This window comes from Tinamus guttatus, unplaced genomic scaffold (assembly GCF_059628265.1).
Source record: "Tinamus guttatus ecotype Peru unplaced genomic scaffold, ASM5962826v1 Tinamus_guttatus_pri_ptg000716l, whole genome shotgun sequence".
Taxonomy (NCBI): Eukaryota; Metazoa; Chordata; class Aves; order Tinamiformes; family Tinamidae; genus Tinamus; species Tinamus guttatus.
The window spans coordinates 1,511,575-1,527,520 of NW_028289250.1; the positions used below are offsets into that span (position 1 = coordinate 1,511,575).

At 43.6% G+C, this 15,946-nt stretch overlaps 1 protein-coding gene across 4 annotated transcripts; it reads left to right on the forward strand.

The window, feature by feature from the left end:
* The first annotated feature begins 258 nt into the window (after positions 1–258).
* On the forward strand, positions 259–14,246 carry LRP11 (LDL receptor related protein 11). 4 transcript variants are annotated; one of them, XM_088537044.1, is made up of 8 exons: positions 288–761; positions 3,293–3,302; positions 3,596–3,753; positions 7,139–7,280; positions 8,891–9,016; positions 9,756–9,968; positions 13,644–13,745; positions 14,016–14,246. In XM_088537044.1, exons 1-8 carry the CDS (start codon positions 288–290, stop codon positions 14,168–14,170), a joined length of 1,380 nt encoding a protein of 459 aa, XP_088393170.1. In that variant the 3' UTR covers positions 14,171–14,246. The 4 variants fall into 4 exon arrangements, with proteins under 4 accessions (XP_088393171.1, XP_088393170.1, XP_088393168.1 ...); XM_088537045.1 differs by lacking the exon at positions 3,293–3,302 and having other exon boundaries at positions 259–798; XM_088537042.1 differs by lacking the exon at positions 3,293–3,302 and having other exon boundaries at positions 288–837.
* Positions 14,247–15,946: the final 1,700 nt, after the last annotated feature.

Sequence of the window (15,946 nt, forward strand, 5' to 3'; positions counted from 1 at the left end):
CACCAGCCGGGGAGAGCCCTGTCTCAACCCGCTCCTAGAGGGGAAGCGCGGGGAGCAGCGGGAGCCCTTTAAAACACGGCGGTAACGGCGGGGGGCGGAGAGGCCGTGCGCGGGGGCGGGGCGTGTGGGGGTGTGGCCTGGTCGGGGGCGTGGTTCTGGTAGGCCCCGCCCCTCGGCGCTGTTCGGGCCGCGGGTGCTGAGCCCGGCGCGGGGCGGGGCGGGCGGTTCCCCGCGCTCGCGGGTGCCGGCGGGGGGAGCCGCCGCCGCCGCCGCCGCCGCCTGGGGCCATGGCGGCGCTGGTGCTGCTGGTGCTGGCGGCCGCGCTGCCGGGCGGGCGGTGCGCGGCGCCGCCGGCCGCGCTGCGCTCGCGCGCCGCGGGCGTGGAGTCGCTGCTCGAGGAGTTCCGGCGGCAGCTGCAGCAGCAGGAGCCGGGCCCCGCGGCGGCGGCGGCGGCGGGGGGCGGCGCGGAGCAGTGCGGCGGCAGCTTCTCGGCCAGGCCCGACTCCATCATCCGCACCAAGGACTCGCTGGCGGCGGGCGCGACGTTCGTGCGGGCGCCGGGCGCCGTGTCGGGCTGGCGGCAGTGCGTGGCCGCGTGCTGCGCCGAGCCGCGCTGCACGCTCGCCGTGGTGCAGGCGCCCGCGCGGCCGCGCCAGCCGGCGGCCGAGCTTGGCTGCTACCTCTTCAACTGCACGCACCGCGGCCGCGCCGTGTGCCGCTTCGCGCCGCACCGCGGCTACAGCGCCTACAGCCGCCCGCCTGCCGCCCTCGCCGCCGCGCCGCCCGCACACGAGCCCCGCGCCGGGCCGCCCCCGCCGCCGCTGCCAGGTAAGCGCCGCCGCGGGGCCGTTACGCGGCGCGGCCGTTACGGCGGGTAACGGCGCAGCGGGAAATGGCGGCGAGCGGCGGCGCGGCGGGGCCCGCGGCGCCGCCATTTGCTGAGGGGGCCCGGCCCGGCCGGGGCCGCGGTGGCCGAGGAGGGGTGCGGGGAGGCAGTCCGGGAGGTGCGAAACGTGTGGGCTCTATGTGTGAAGTACCCAAGTTTAATGTGAGTTTTTGTGCACTGAAATTAGAATTGCTGGTGCCAAGATGTAGACCAGAGAAGGGTGATTCACAGCTAGCCCAGAGGTGCCGTAGGTGGCCTGTGTAACCACTAGAGCCTGGACCACACCAGAAGAAGCCATGTGGTCGCCCTCGAAGCAGAGCTCTAGGTGAAAACGCGCCTGTCTCCAGGAATTTGGACTCTTTGGATTTCCCACTGTCTGATCCAAAGAACTTACAGTCACCCTTCACCTCCCACAAATACAATCTGTTATTAGCAGCAGCCGATCTTGGCTCATTACATCATAGTTTCATTGCCTCCTATTAACAGCACTTTTTAAATGCCGTCTTCCTCATCAGCTTCAGTTTTTCGTATGCTGAGTAAGTTAGTCACTACACAAAACATGAATGAAAACACTGTATCTGGATTGCATCTTGTCAAGGGGAGACTTTGGGCTCAATTCCTCATCCACTTCCACCAGTTTTATGAGAACATCTGTGGTGTTGTGCAGGAGGAAAGGGAGAACAAGGGCTCGATTTTTAGAGAAGTCAGGTGCCAAAATATTTTGAAACGTGCATGGGTAGTTAAGTAGGAAGCTGCAGGGAGAAACTTGTGGGGAATTAAGTTTAAGAGGACAGAGAAAACACAAGATGTTTTTGAAGTTCACAACAGGGAGGGTATTAGATACATAGTATTATTTACGTATTGATTTTGGGTGTGCCTTATAGCCAGGTGTGAAATTGCAAGAGAGGAGACTCAAGACTAGGTTTTATATCAAAATGTTAAAATGTCATCTTTTCAGATGTTCTTCATTTTGAATTGCCTTTTGTTCAAATCTAGACCTAATGCAGAATGCAGTTACCATACTCTAGATATTGGAGACTTTGAATTCCAAAGCCCTGTCTTTTTGGCAGCTTTAATGACTATCAGAACTGATCTAGGAAGGTATTTTCCATAGCGATCTGCAAATTGCTCTGTATTCTGTTGGGTTTATTTAAAAATCCTCCCTCAAGGTAACTGTGATACCAGAAAAAGGGGGTTATGGCTTCTTAATACAATTACTCTGGAGCTGAAGCAGAGCCACGAAGGAGAGGAAACTTCATTCAAACATCTGTCAGCCATGACATAAAACAGAAAAGAAAAAAAAATAAGATTAAATTATATTGCCACATGATGTTATGTTATCACTGCATTTTGAATGAAATTGAAAAGTTAATCTGGACAACATTGCATAGTGGGAAGGTGAAGACATATCTCTTTTCTCCTGTGTCATACGGTGATTTAATTTACAGCAATGAGCTTTGAATTCTGAGAGTTTCTCTCATACATGGGTCATGTCCTACCTGTTCCTTTCTTTTTCTTTTCAAAGTATTGTGCTATTGAGTCTTCTGCTACTTTCTGTTTGATAATCCCAAATCAACATTTACTCACAAATATGACCTCTTTGTAATTCCAAAATCCTTCTGAGTATACAGTGATCTCTAGTGTTCTAGCTTTTTTGATCTTCAACATACCAAAATGCATTATATATTTGATTCTAAGAGTGTGTAGTGATGAGGTGTGTATCGTTCAGATCAAACATATCTTTGTGTCCTCCCAGAAAAGTCAGTGTTGGGATGAATTTTTGAGACAAGACATCCCACTGTATTGGAGTTCTGATCTTTGATTCGTTTTACTCCTACTTTATACTAGTTTAACTGTTTACTTTTTTTTCCCCCGTGTGAATAGTGCTTTTTAAACATACTTGCTTTTGAGAACTCCGAATATACACATTAGGCAAAGCTTCCTGTGCCAGCTGGATTAGTAAGAGCTGTTCAGTGCTGTTCTATTATTAGACCCTGTTATCAGTTATTTATATTTTTCTTAATTTAAGGCATTTGTTTTGAAATTTTGTCCCCCTCATGTTTGGTGTCAGATGGATTCCTTGAAGTGTTCCAAAGAGTGCCTTAAGTACTTCTGAGAAGAAAAGCGTATAAAAGTTTGCTTTTTAGACAGTGATTAAAAAGGCATATATTATTGCTCATTGCTTTGTTAGGCTCCAAGCCTTCAAGGAAGGACTTGAGATTTGGCAGGAGTGTGTACAAGGAGGATTCCCTTCACTGGCTTTTCTTTTGTGCAGCTCTACCCGAAGTGAGGAGGCCATAAACATGTGCTTAGTAGATGTTTCTTACTGCGCAACGTGAAAATCATTTATATGTGCAATTCTTACTGACTGTGCTGCACAACCCAACAGACTGGGGCTTATTCCAGGCAAAGGAAGGTGTCTCTCTGTGTTGTGGGTCTGGCCTGTGGCAAGGAGAAATGCCTGGCAGCACATTCAGTTGGCTGATGGGAACACTGTGAACAGCATGCTTAAGTGAACCGTCTCGCACTGAAATTTGGGAAAGAGAAAAGTGCTGCCCTGAGCAGTGCTTGTGCTGTCTTTCAGGTGGATACTCAACAGTGAATGCATACCTTTCCCATCTCCTCCCTCCTCCCCCCCAAAAAAGAAAGTCTTCTGTAAATGATAGCTGAGTTTCATAAATAACTCATCTCTTTTTTTTTTCCTTAAAGAATACGATGAGCCTCCACAGTGCAAGGCAGGGCAGGATACTGTGCTGCAGGCCCCTGTCGACTGGGTGCTTCTGGATGGCCGGGAGAGCTCCGATGACCATGGAATTGTGCAGTACGAATGGAGTTTGCTGCAAGGTGACTCATCTATTGACATGAAGGTACACCTAGAACCTCATGGATGCCAGCTACTGGCAGTTTGTTGTATTCCTTATAGCTCAGTTTTAAGTGCAGGAGTCAAAACACTGTAAGTATTCAAATGACTATCAAACACCAGGTTTAGGATGAATATTCAATTTGAGCCTTACTTCAGGGGGGTTTATACAGTGCACTTTTATCTACAATGCATGAGACAGCCCATGGCAAGTAAGTAGATACCAATATTCTATTGTATTTCATCTTTCTTCTCTGCTCTCTCCAGGCATTGCTTGTGCTCACTGTAGCTGCTTTTTGGTTTCTGTGATCCACGCCAGAGAAACCTCAGTAGTTCAGTTACTAAAAATATTACCATATTTTTAACCTACACTTTCTTTTCAGTGCTTGTGGAGAAACTCCAAATAAATTTGTGATGTAGACCTTACAAGACATACTGAAGAACTGCTTTATTGTATCTGCACCATTTATGTTACAACTGGGTTTTAACCTTTTTGATCGTGATATCAAAATAACCATGAAAAGAGGGTTTCTCCACCTCCACTTCTTTTGTGGCTGCTATAAGAGCAGCAGCAAAGGAAAGGAAAAGTGTTTCAAACGCACCGAGTCTTTTTGCAGTCTGCAATATTGAGAGCACATCTGAGACTCCACCTCGGGCAGAAAGGACATGGCAAAGGGGAGACGGAGTCACCCTTAGTCTTTACTGATGCAGGGAGGCTGCCCCTGGCTAGGGAGAGCTTAGACAGCACAGCAGCAGCAACAGGAAAAAAGACCTCCTGGATCAACCTTAAGAAGGGAGCTGGGTTTCTCTGGTGAAAAGTTACTGAAATTTATGCACAAGTAATTTTTTTGTAACCATGCTCCTTGAAGAATACACGATAGGGATATTCGGAAGGATTAGTCAAGCCAGTGCTATATATTTTTGAAAGTCTTGTCATCTACTACATGGTACATCTTTGGAAGGGTTATCATCTTCAGCCAGTTCTGAATTACTTGATGCTGTGTCACAGGTTAAATCTGTCATGTCAAAGACCACTGTGAGTTATTTCTCTTCAATTATAATTTTATTGGCTTGAAAAATACGAGGCCAAAAGGCATTTATGAGGTGTGCAAACAGCTCATATCCAGAAAAGAGTAACAACAGCGTAATATCCAGAAAAGAGTTCAATGAAGCTGGAATAGTCGCTAGACATTGCCTCAATAAAAGGAAGATTTTATTATCTTGAGTTGTTAATCAGACCTTTTGCAGCATCGTTAGATTTCTTTTGAAATTAATGTGATGTAGCAATATATCTATAAAGAAACACAAAAATTAGAAGTTAACAAAAAATTTTAAAGTCCATGTTATTACTTCTTTACTTGTAAAATAGTGACCAGGCTCATGTTTATTTAAACCTGCAAAATTCACATTAATTTTGGTGATTTCTTTATATTTGATGACTGAAATCAATTCTTACACTTAAATAGCTGCTTAAAAAGCTGCTTTTCTATTATCTTCAAATGAGCAAGAATTTCTCCCACTGATGTGTATTTTGATGATTACCATAGTAATTTAATTTTAGTGTTGAATTAACTACTGTGATTATTCATACAAATATTGTTGGCTTAGTTGGTATCCTGAAGTTACTGAATTTCCTTTGATCTATTCTTAGAAAACTGTATGTGAATGCATAGCAACCAGGGATAATGAGGCTGTATGTTTAAATAAGATAAAAGGCAGCTGTTACATTGCACTCAGGTACTAAGGAATAAATAGAAGGCATAGGAGAGGAAAGGACTACAGAAAGAGATCTTACCATGTCATAGAAGGAAGAAATCATTTATTTTCTGTTGTGATTGTTTAGCTCAGGGATAACTGGCTTGTTAGATGTGCTCTCTCCATACTGTCACTGCAAAGCTCTGCTACAGGTGTGGGGGATGGTGGATTTTTTTTTTTTTTTTTTGTCATGATCATTATCTGGAAGTTTACTGTCTAGTCTGAGCCAAAGTTCAGAACAAAGTAAGTAGAGTCAGGCCTTGCTCAGCTTGCTCAGGGCAGAACGAAGAAGGAAAGGACAGCAGAGAGGTCCTCAAGAGGACTGGCGTATTCCCAAGTTCTGAAGCAAAAAGCCAGAGTTTCTCTGTACTTTTGCCAAGAGTGAGACTCTGGTTTACAAGTTTTAGAAGTCATATTTGCTCTCCCAGCAACCTTGGTGAACAACAGCAGTGCTTTTGAAAGTGCTTTTGAAGGTATATTTAGTTTTGTAGTACAGCAAGTAATAAAATGCAAAGTGCCATATTCAGGAATCATCAGGAAACAATGAACGGGACAAATAGATAAATGAGTGCACTTGAATATATGGAAGAAGAAAGAAATTTAAATTAGGAAATTACCATAAGAATAAAGTGAATTTATCAGTACACCCTGCTGTAAAACCCTAGCACTATAGTATCATGTTTATTGAAATTTCCTGTTCTTTTTTTAGGTGTTAAAAATAAATTTGAATGAGTAAAACCAAAGCTCTTTATTGAATTTTGCTGTTAATATTAAAAGTATTCACAGAGTATTGCAGTGTACTTTTCAGTAACTCATTCCTATAAAAATAGGCCTGTGCTCTTGTGAAAATGCACTAGATGTCCAATTAATTTGTGCATGACTTTAGCTTTTCTATTGTGTTTATTAAAGTCGGTGTTGCTGAATTCACAGACAGTTGGAAGTATTTGCGAAGGGAAAGTGTCATGAGGTTAAGAAAATTGGCATTTTATACAAATATCATACTCATTTTATATAAACGTATTTCCAAATTACTATTTTACTAGTAATGTCATTTTGCTATCTATTTTAAGTTATCATAAAAGAAGTTATTTTCTTAAATCTTTTCTGATATAGTGCAATTTGTTTCTATGCATATGTGTGTGTGTATATGAATGACTTTTATGTAAAACTCATACCGGAAGAAGGTGGTCAGTGTTACTAATAAAGCAGTGCTCTCAGTCACCTTGTCAAAAGTCAATTGTAAAAGGTACCACCTTAGTGTATCGTTAGATATGTATTGATCTACAAATTAACTACATAGAGAGTACAAGAAAAAATATTCTAAAATATTGTTGCCTACTTTGTGACACTTCTAGTTACTGAAAAATGACTTAAGTTTATGGATTTTGTTTATTTTTCAGTGTTAGGACCCACAGCCCCATGTAATTAAGTGTACCATCAAAATCAGAATACAAATGTTAAGCATGTTTATTTTTCCAATCTGAAAGCAAAAGTAAAGATCAAAGTTGCACTCACTTGAGTGCTTTGGCTAGACTTAAGAGCAATATTTTATCTATACGAAAAGCACCGAACACAAAATTTATGGACAGATCCTTTATATCAATAAGATTTCTTTTTCATTGGGTTTCTTCTATCAGGTACCACAACCAGGAACACTGAAGCTGTCTCACTTTCAGGAGGGTGTGTATGTTTTCCAGCTGACAGTGACGGACACTGCTGGGCAGCGCAGCTCTGATAATGTCTCTGTGACAGTTCTTCCCCTGGTTCATTCAGCAGTAGGTGAGAAAATGACTGAAATCATTGCCTGTGTGGTGTGAAATCTTATTGTCCATTTCTTCATTCCATATATTGTCCATTGTTATTTCTTCCTTATTCTTTATGCATGGGCACCTTTTTCGCTTTTGAATTACAACTAATAATGTTTGAGACTAACAGATTAATAATAATATTGGCCTGCACCTGTAGACTAAAAGGTGGGATGGTTTCTTGCTTTCATGCATTTCAGCTTTTCTGCTAAATGTTTGTTAAGCCATTGTGGAAATTTTAGGTTACTGTGAAAACTGAAACTGATCATCGTTATTTTAAACTCTGAGCTTTAGGAACATATAAAAACAAAGCCAAAAGCTTAAAAGAAAGAAAGAAAGGAAGCTGCATTTCAGTGGCTATCATTTTGGAGTTATTTCTTAACTAAAAAATAGCATGTATATAGATATGGCTAGTGTAATTACTTCTAATTGCCTTGTAATTAGTAAGCTGCTAATATAGATCTGCTGTTCCAGCAGAAAGTAAAGGTTAAACTAGCATGGTGTGTCTGGATACGTTACTATATTCAGCTGGACCAGTGAAGCCTTGCTCTGCTCCAGTGCATTATCTCCAGATTAGAGAGTAGTCCCAGTGGCAATAAATTGGTGTTATGGAAAAAAAAATGGTTATGAATCTGTATAATAATATCTATGTTCCAGTAATGGATGATAGAATTGTATTCATTGATATTTAATTCAGCTAAAGCAGAGTTTTTCTGATTTGTTTATTTGTTGCTGTGGGCATCTGTTGGTTGTTCCTTGGTAGTGTAAATCCGTTTGCTGTTACCAGCTTAACCAAACAGTGAACTTAATAGTGCTTTACAAAGCAATGAAATACACTACTATTAGGAAGGCAATAGCATGTGTATAAGCACTTAGTAATTAAAAGATCAAAATAAATTTCAGGAGGGCCTTGAGTGTGTATCTGCAATTGTGAAATGTCCAGAGACATTCTTTATTTCTAAAGGAATCTAAGTATTCCTTTAGAATAAGCAAGCAGCAGTACAGCTCTTTCCAGTGAGAGTTGCCTGGAAGATCTTGCGCTCATTCGTGTTTTGACATGCACTGTATTGAGGCCATGTGGATAAATGATGAGCATTCTTTCTAGTCTTTCCATTAGCTTACAGAAAATACGTTGTGAAAGAGCCCAGAGCTATCATACAGCTCATATGTGTGCATATAAAATAAGGTATTGTCAGATGTACAGAATGGATATGGAATATGAAATACGTGTTTGAGAAATGCAATTAAAACCATAGAGATCTCTATTTGTTTCAGAGCTGTCCTGGTTTTTTTTTTAAGCCTGGAAAGGAGATCTCCCTTCAGCTTATGCCTCCAGAGCTTAAGGTACTACAGGAGAGCTGCACAGACTGCACGGTGCTACAGCCTTCAGGGAGCAGCTCTTATTTATAGCTTCTGTGTCCATGCAGCATTACAGAGCTGAGCCAGGCCCTTCTTCAACTTTCCACTTTGTGTGGTCTTTCTTGACAAAGTCTGGTTTCACTTTTGCCTGATTCTAGAGATTTTAGTCATTGACTGAAGACTTTGCATTTCTCCTGTGGTAATATGAGAATTGTTTTTCAACAGCCTGTGTCGGGGTTTGCTCTCGTTACCAGTTTATCTGTGATGATGGCTGCTGCATTGACATCACATTTGCTTGTGATGGAGTGAAACAGTGCCCAGATGGATCTGATGAAACCTTCTGCCAGAATCGTAAGTGCCCTGTGTGACAACACAGATCATGGTAATCATAGGCTGTATGACCCACAGGAACGATGCTGTTGGTGTTCCCTCCTTCCATGAACACTCACCTTGCTCTCAGTTTAGAACCGTTCATAGGAAGTATGTAGGCAGGTTTGATGTCATCATACAGCAGGAGCTCAGAAATAACTCATTTTTTTAAAGCACATTAAAACTGCCAAAGTCAGAAAATAACTGATTTTGAGTTAAGCTTTTCAACAATTTAAAGATCAATTTCTTAATTGCGTAGTGACTCCAGATACTGCGTCTTCATGTGAAAGATGTGTCTTGGAGGTACACTTGAAAGCAATCAGGCATCTTACCAAAATCTGAAATGCTTGCAAATCTGAGCAAGTAGGAAAACAGCCGCTTCACTATTGCTCTGTTAGGTGCTGTCACTCATCCTCAGTATGTACCCATACTCAGCAAAGTCAACCAAAATCACCAGGGGCATCAGGGCAGTATTGGCGGGTGACTAGCCACTCTTTTCATTAATATTTCAGCTGCTGGATTTCACATTAGAGTTCATATGTATGCTCCTACCTAATGGCATTTGGTAGCTTGCTATGCAGCTGGAACTCACATTTCATTGCATGTCTGAACCTGATGAGAGCTTGGTTAGTGTACCTCAGTTGCAGGGTCTTCCAGCAGAACATTCCCCACTGTGTTTATTTCCATACAAAAATGGTTGGTTTTGTATCTGCTAATTCAGTCAGCCCAGGTCGGAAGACAGTGACACACGCAGCTCTTGCCACTACCCAGCAAAGGACTGTAGGACTGACTGAAAATGCACATGAAAACTTTTCTGCAGACAACACCCTGAAAGCCCCTGTAAGAAATCAGCCGCTTCTCTCACTCGATGCAGGCGCATCTAATCAGTCGCTTTCTCAGGGACCAAAGAAGCAAACCAGTGGATTTGTGCCAGGTAAGAATCTAAAGGCATCAGTTTCAAATAATTGTCTTCTATTAAGGAAGAAAGTGCCTTTCACTTTAAATGTAATAAAGCTGTCTTTGGGTGCCTTGCTAACAGTAGAATTTTCCAAATTAAAAAAAATAGAATGCAAAAGGAGCATTTAATAGGTAAGTAACAACTAGGCACTGCCTTATAATTGCTTTGTAATTGTCTAGTCTCCTTCTTACCAGGTGGCAAAAAGAAAGGTAAAATGTGGAAACACAAAGAAATAGAATACAGCCTAAGGTACAAAACATGCAATGATCTAAGTACAAAGAAATTCTGCCGCTGGTTCAGCTGTATAGATGTGTAAGACTCTTCAAGTATGTGGGAAGACACCTTCAGCAGAGTATACCAAAGTAAAGCTTTTGGGAAAGCAATTGCATGGTTGTCTCATTTCTCATGTTACTTATTTAAGGTTTTTGTTTTGTTTTGTTTTCCTCTGAACAAATATCTTAATTTTTATGCACGATTCTTTCTGAATTGCATCTCCAGGGTCAGAAAAATCTTTTCTTGCTATAAAGAAGGCTCATTCTTTAGTCGGAAAGCTTTCAAGTCCCAAGAAGTATTGCCTGTAGAGGTCACAAGCCTGCTGTGAGTCAGTGTGCAGTAATTTTACAGGCAGCAATTATCAAACATTGCCTGCAAACGCCAGAAGGTACAAGGAAACTGCCATGCCTCTTAAGGCAACTGAAACAGGTAGTTCCCATGCTGGTGCTTTAAAATGGTCTGAAATGACAAATTAATACAACGAAAGCTGTCTGCACAGAGCCTTTTTAAAATGAATGCAAGACCCCTCGCCTTTATTTCTTCAGGATTTAGATGGATTCTTGCATCAGATGCATCTACTTATAAGCATAGTTTTAAGGTGAATATGCTGTGCACTTGTGCATCTCCAGCGGGGCTCCTGGCTGGCAGCGTCACTCTAGAGGAAAACCATGGGCAGCTTAGAGGTTCCCCTGGCGCACAGCACATTGAGCCTGCTGTAGCCCACTCCTGATTCATTTTAGTCCAAGCTAGAAGACCACATCTTTTCTTCATGAGCTGGGAGTAGATGTGGGAAAAGGAATTTGGTGTCAGTAAAGGACTTCTGCCCCTTTGCAGGAACATTCCCAGAGTGAGTTCAGCCAGACCGCGTCTCTCCCAGGGGCCAGCACAGCATTTCTCTAGGGCTGCCACACACTTCCCTCCCAGGGGGAGCTGCAAAACCCAGCTGCACGTCCTGGCAGGCTGCACTTGTAAATGGATTTAACAGAGATATGCTTGCAGCAAAGCACGCTGGAGTGATGGCCTCGTTTCTAAGCAGCAACAGTTATTCTAGCAACCTCGGTCATGTAGACAGGTTGAACTAATAAGTAGCCTGCAGATTTTCACTTCCCAGCACAGCAAAACCGAGTGTATAAATCACAATAACAGCTTTGCATTCCCCAGGCACAGGATCTTTGCCTCTCTAGGCTGCCTGCAGCAGCTGTTCTGCAGTGCTGTGCAGGGATGGGATTACAGCATTTGACTGAGTGCCCAGGCCTTACTCATGTTTTCACTGCGGAGGCATTGAGAGCCGTGTCTGTCATTTAGCTCTGCTAAATGAGAAAGTAAAAACAAAGCAAAACCCACAAAAGATGTGTTAGCTTAATAGTGTTAAAAATACTACTAGGCAGGAAAGAAGGCTAAATGCATAAAAGCTCTAACACTTCAGGGAAAAGTCTCCTTTCTCCAACTCTCTAGAGTTATCTGACAAATTCTCACAAGTTAGTTTAGGACAGCACCAGTGGGATGAATTTCCAGCGCCTTGGGAGCTGTGTGTGAATTCCAAGGTGATTGGATCTGTGCCTGAGGAAAACCCTCTTACGTTTCACATGTTGTCAAAGAGATGCAGACCCTCAAGGTGTCAGACTCCAAAGCCTCTTTGGGGCAATCTGTGTTTTTTTTCTCCAGTTGATAATTTGACAGCCTCTCTAATCCTGTAGGAATAGATACAAATCCTAACAAAACCCTACAAGATCTCGTGAAAGCATTTTGTTATTCTAGTAGTCTTCTATTTATTTTCTGCTAGTCTGTATACTCAGATATATTTGCTAAATGTCTTCACAAACATTTGATGTAAATATTCCCTTATTTAAATGGCAGAAAATCAAATTTATAAACCAGACATTCAGACCTAGTTTTGTCATGCAGGCTAGATCAGCTCTAGGAAGAGCTGGTCTCTTTTGAGTATTTCCAGAATTAAGGAAAATATTATTTAATTTTATATAGGGAAAGCAGAAACAAAAAGTAGCTGCTGACTGAGTGTCTATTACATCAAGATTGTTCTGTGCAGCTCCGATATTATTAAAGTAGCTTAAAGCTAGTGCAATTTACACTTAGAATTATCTCAAGGCCCTTACATATGCTAGACAACTTAATGCCTTCCTCATGTAGATGATGAGGACTGATGCTTGTTTTCGAGGCATGAGAAGTGTTTATGCCCCAACCATAGTGACAAGGCAATAAGCCCAGAGCCTGGGAGGCTGTTTTGTTGCTTCGAGTGGGGACGTTAGTACTAACCTCACACCAACAGTTTACAAGCCTCACAGTGCAGTGTCTCTGCTGCTTCCACGGGCTTGGTGGCTTTCTGCAGTGCTCCAGAGCTGTTCTCGGGGGCAGCAGGTGAATATGGATAGCTGTTCCAAGCTGAGTGACTTAAACATTCCCTTTTAACACCCACCATTGCATGAAAATTATTCTGATTACAATGTTTCACATTCATATATTATTGATGTCGTAGCATAGCATATCTTCATGGACGCTGTTACAGTTCTGAGGGCCATCAGGAAATATTTCACTTCATAGCCAAAGTGCCTCTCAATGTGTTTGTTACCACTGAAAAACAAATGTAGCCACATAAAGCAGGCATATTTCTGATTTTTGTGAGGTTGCTGGTGGAGTAAGCTGCCTTTCTTGTATTCAGTGGCTCCAAAGCTGTTGGTACAGAACTTTAGTGCAAGGGTAGGAGGAGGGAGTCCTGGCTAAGTTACTTTCTGCTCTTGTGAGGCAGAACTAGTCATCTGTGGTGCCAGGATGACCAGGATACTTCTTGGTAGAAAAATGCACGTGTTATTTCTTGTCATGTAGTCAGAAAAAATGTGGGGAAAGCATTTTGAAGATGATGAACCACCCTCTTCAGTGCTGTGTAGAACAGAAGGTATAAATGAATATTGTTTGTACTTCAGTGCAAACAGCATTTCAGTTCTGCATGTAAATGTGTTGGGGAAAGGTCAAAATTAGGGTGATTTCTGAAGCCAAGCTGTGCTTTTCCTGATTTATGAATTACCAGTAGAGATAAGCATAATTTGAAGTGGCCTAATTTTCAGCTATATACAACTGTTTCAGTAATATTTTAGCTAGTATTAGTCTAGATCACATTATGGAAGTTTTTATAGAGCGTTTGTATCTTTTAATCATTAGGAATTGACCCCACTAGAGTTTCTTTGAAATGGTTGGTGATGCAAAAATGGATTTACATTTTAGCTTAAATTTCATGTTACTTATTCAAATTCTACAATAGGTGGCAGCAGTTCTTAGACTTCATTCACATTATTTAAGTTAACGATTGAGACTTCCTGAATGACTAAACTGCAGTATTCATTTATCTTGCATGACTTTGCACAGACAGCAGTTCCTCAGGGAAAAGAACTGATGAGAAAGCTGGAAATGGCCTAATTGCGCCGAAGAGAGATCCACTTGGAGGCAGTCGCCCAGTCCCGGAAACAGGTAGGACTGAGTACGTGAGTTCCTATAGGTGGGCGTTAGGATTTTTCGGTCAGGTGTGACAGACCTAGTTGTTAGAGTCAAGAATGGGATGATGTCCTTCCATGTTTGAGCGATTCTCTACACATATCATCATACAGTACATTTTCCCAGTGTGAGTTGCTCCAAAGATTAGCCGATGGACTGGCCATATTTTTAAAAATAATTTTCAGATTTCCTCTACTAAATGTTCAGTATATATTAAAACTATGATCTTCCTTAACCTCTTTGCAGGTGCTGTGTTGCCCTTGGCACTAGGCCTGGCCATCACTGCTTTGCTACTGCTCATGGTTGCTTGCAGACTGCGTTTGGTGAGGCAGAAGCTTAAAAAAGCTCGACCCATCACATCTGAAGAGTCCGATTACCTCATCAACGGGATGTATCTCTGAACATTGGGTTTAGGCTGCTTGTTTTTACCCCTTTCTGCTGTATCTGTAAAGCTCTGCCTGTAAAAAAGGACCAAAATCTTTACTTAAATTTTGAGTTTAGAGGAAGCCAACAAGGTAAGAAACACGTCCTTCCCCTCTGGAGATGCAGTAGCAGTGTGGGTGGGTGGATGGGTGCATGCGGTGAGGAAACGAGCAGTGTCCCAGCTGGCGAGAGGAGCCCTGGGGGATTCTGCATCCCGCAGCGACTCCGCAGAGCAGAGCAGCCCCTGGCTGGGGCCCTCGGAGCATCCCGCGGCTGCCAGGAGCGCCCTGCTCTGCCGCTCCCTGCCACTGAGCGCCCTGTGAACGCTGCTTCGGGCCCCTCCGCACCACACGCTGCAGATAGGCTTGTTAGAGGGTTTTGGTTTGTTGTGTTTTTTAATTAAATCACTATTTAAGCACCAGCTTTTTTTTTTACAAAATTTGGGGTTTAAGTAACAAAATAAAATACCTTTTTTCCATTTATAGTTTTTAGCCGTTCGTGCAGCTAACAGCTGCACATATTAAATTCTAAAATGAAAAAGGAGAAGGGGTTTTGGACTTGCCTGGTACTGGCAGCAGTCCTGGCCGAGCTGTGTCTGTGCCCAGCGCTCACGGCTTGCTCAGCCCCTTCCATCCCTGCTCAACGTGCTGTGCTGGGGAGAATAGCAGGGCCTTTCAGCCGCGGCACTGGCCAAAGCCCCGTGGTGCAGGCAGAGAGCGGGAAGGCAGCGCTCCCGGGCAGCTGCCACCCGTGGCCTGCTGCTCCGGCCACGTGGGATTCGGGACCTGCATTGGTCAAGCCCCTGCACTGCCTTGGCAGCTTCAGCAGCCTGACCCCGCTCTGCCCCAGTGAAATTCTCATAGAGTTAGAGCAAGTAATTGATAGGTGTGAGTGAACTTCAGGTGTGTTAACAGTAAAACGTGTACAGTACATGTTATATATACAGATATATATACATATACACATACTGTGTTCTCTATCTTGTTTGACTGTCCAAGGATGTCACGTTCATCAAGCGACCCAGTAAAAAATGAGGCAGATGAGGCATGCACCTTTTTGTATGTCGTCTTTTGTACCTCAGTAACTTCAAGTCAGCTGGAATATTGCCATGGTATACAAATAGTTCATCAAAAACAAACTTGCTTGGTCCTGATTACCTTTATGTAAAATAGCTCTAATAAACCTATTTTATTCTTATATTTCTTGCACTGCATTTGTTTTCACCTGCCAGCTACAATTGCCTATTACATTCCTCTCACCAGGTAGGAAAGAAACACAGCATGAGGCCAGGCAGAAGGGTGTTTCTTCTCTGTGGAACAGCCTCCAAAGGAGTTGGGGGCTGTAACAGGGCGAGGGGCATCGCAGGGGATCCTCATCGTACCCAGCTGAGAATGGGGCTGGGGGCTCCTTCTCACCCACACTGTCTCCAGAGTGGTGATGGAGCGGTGCGTGACACTGACAGCAACAGCGGAGCCAGCCCTGCCGCGATGGGGCTGCTGGTGCGGCCCGCACAGGGCAGCGGCACGGGGCCCGCCTGCCACATGGGTGCTGAATCCACCCGCAGGCCCCATGTGCGCCAGCCCCCGGGGAGAGTTTACCTGCACGGATGAGAAAGAACTGTGAGCGAGACAGAGCCCTGGAACAGGCTGCCCAGAGAGGCTGTGGAGTCTCCTTCTCCGGGGATCTTCCAAACCTTCCTGGATGCCACCCTGTGCCACGTGCTCTAGGTGTCCCTGCTGGAGCACGGAGGGTGG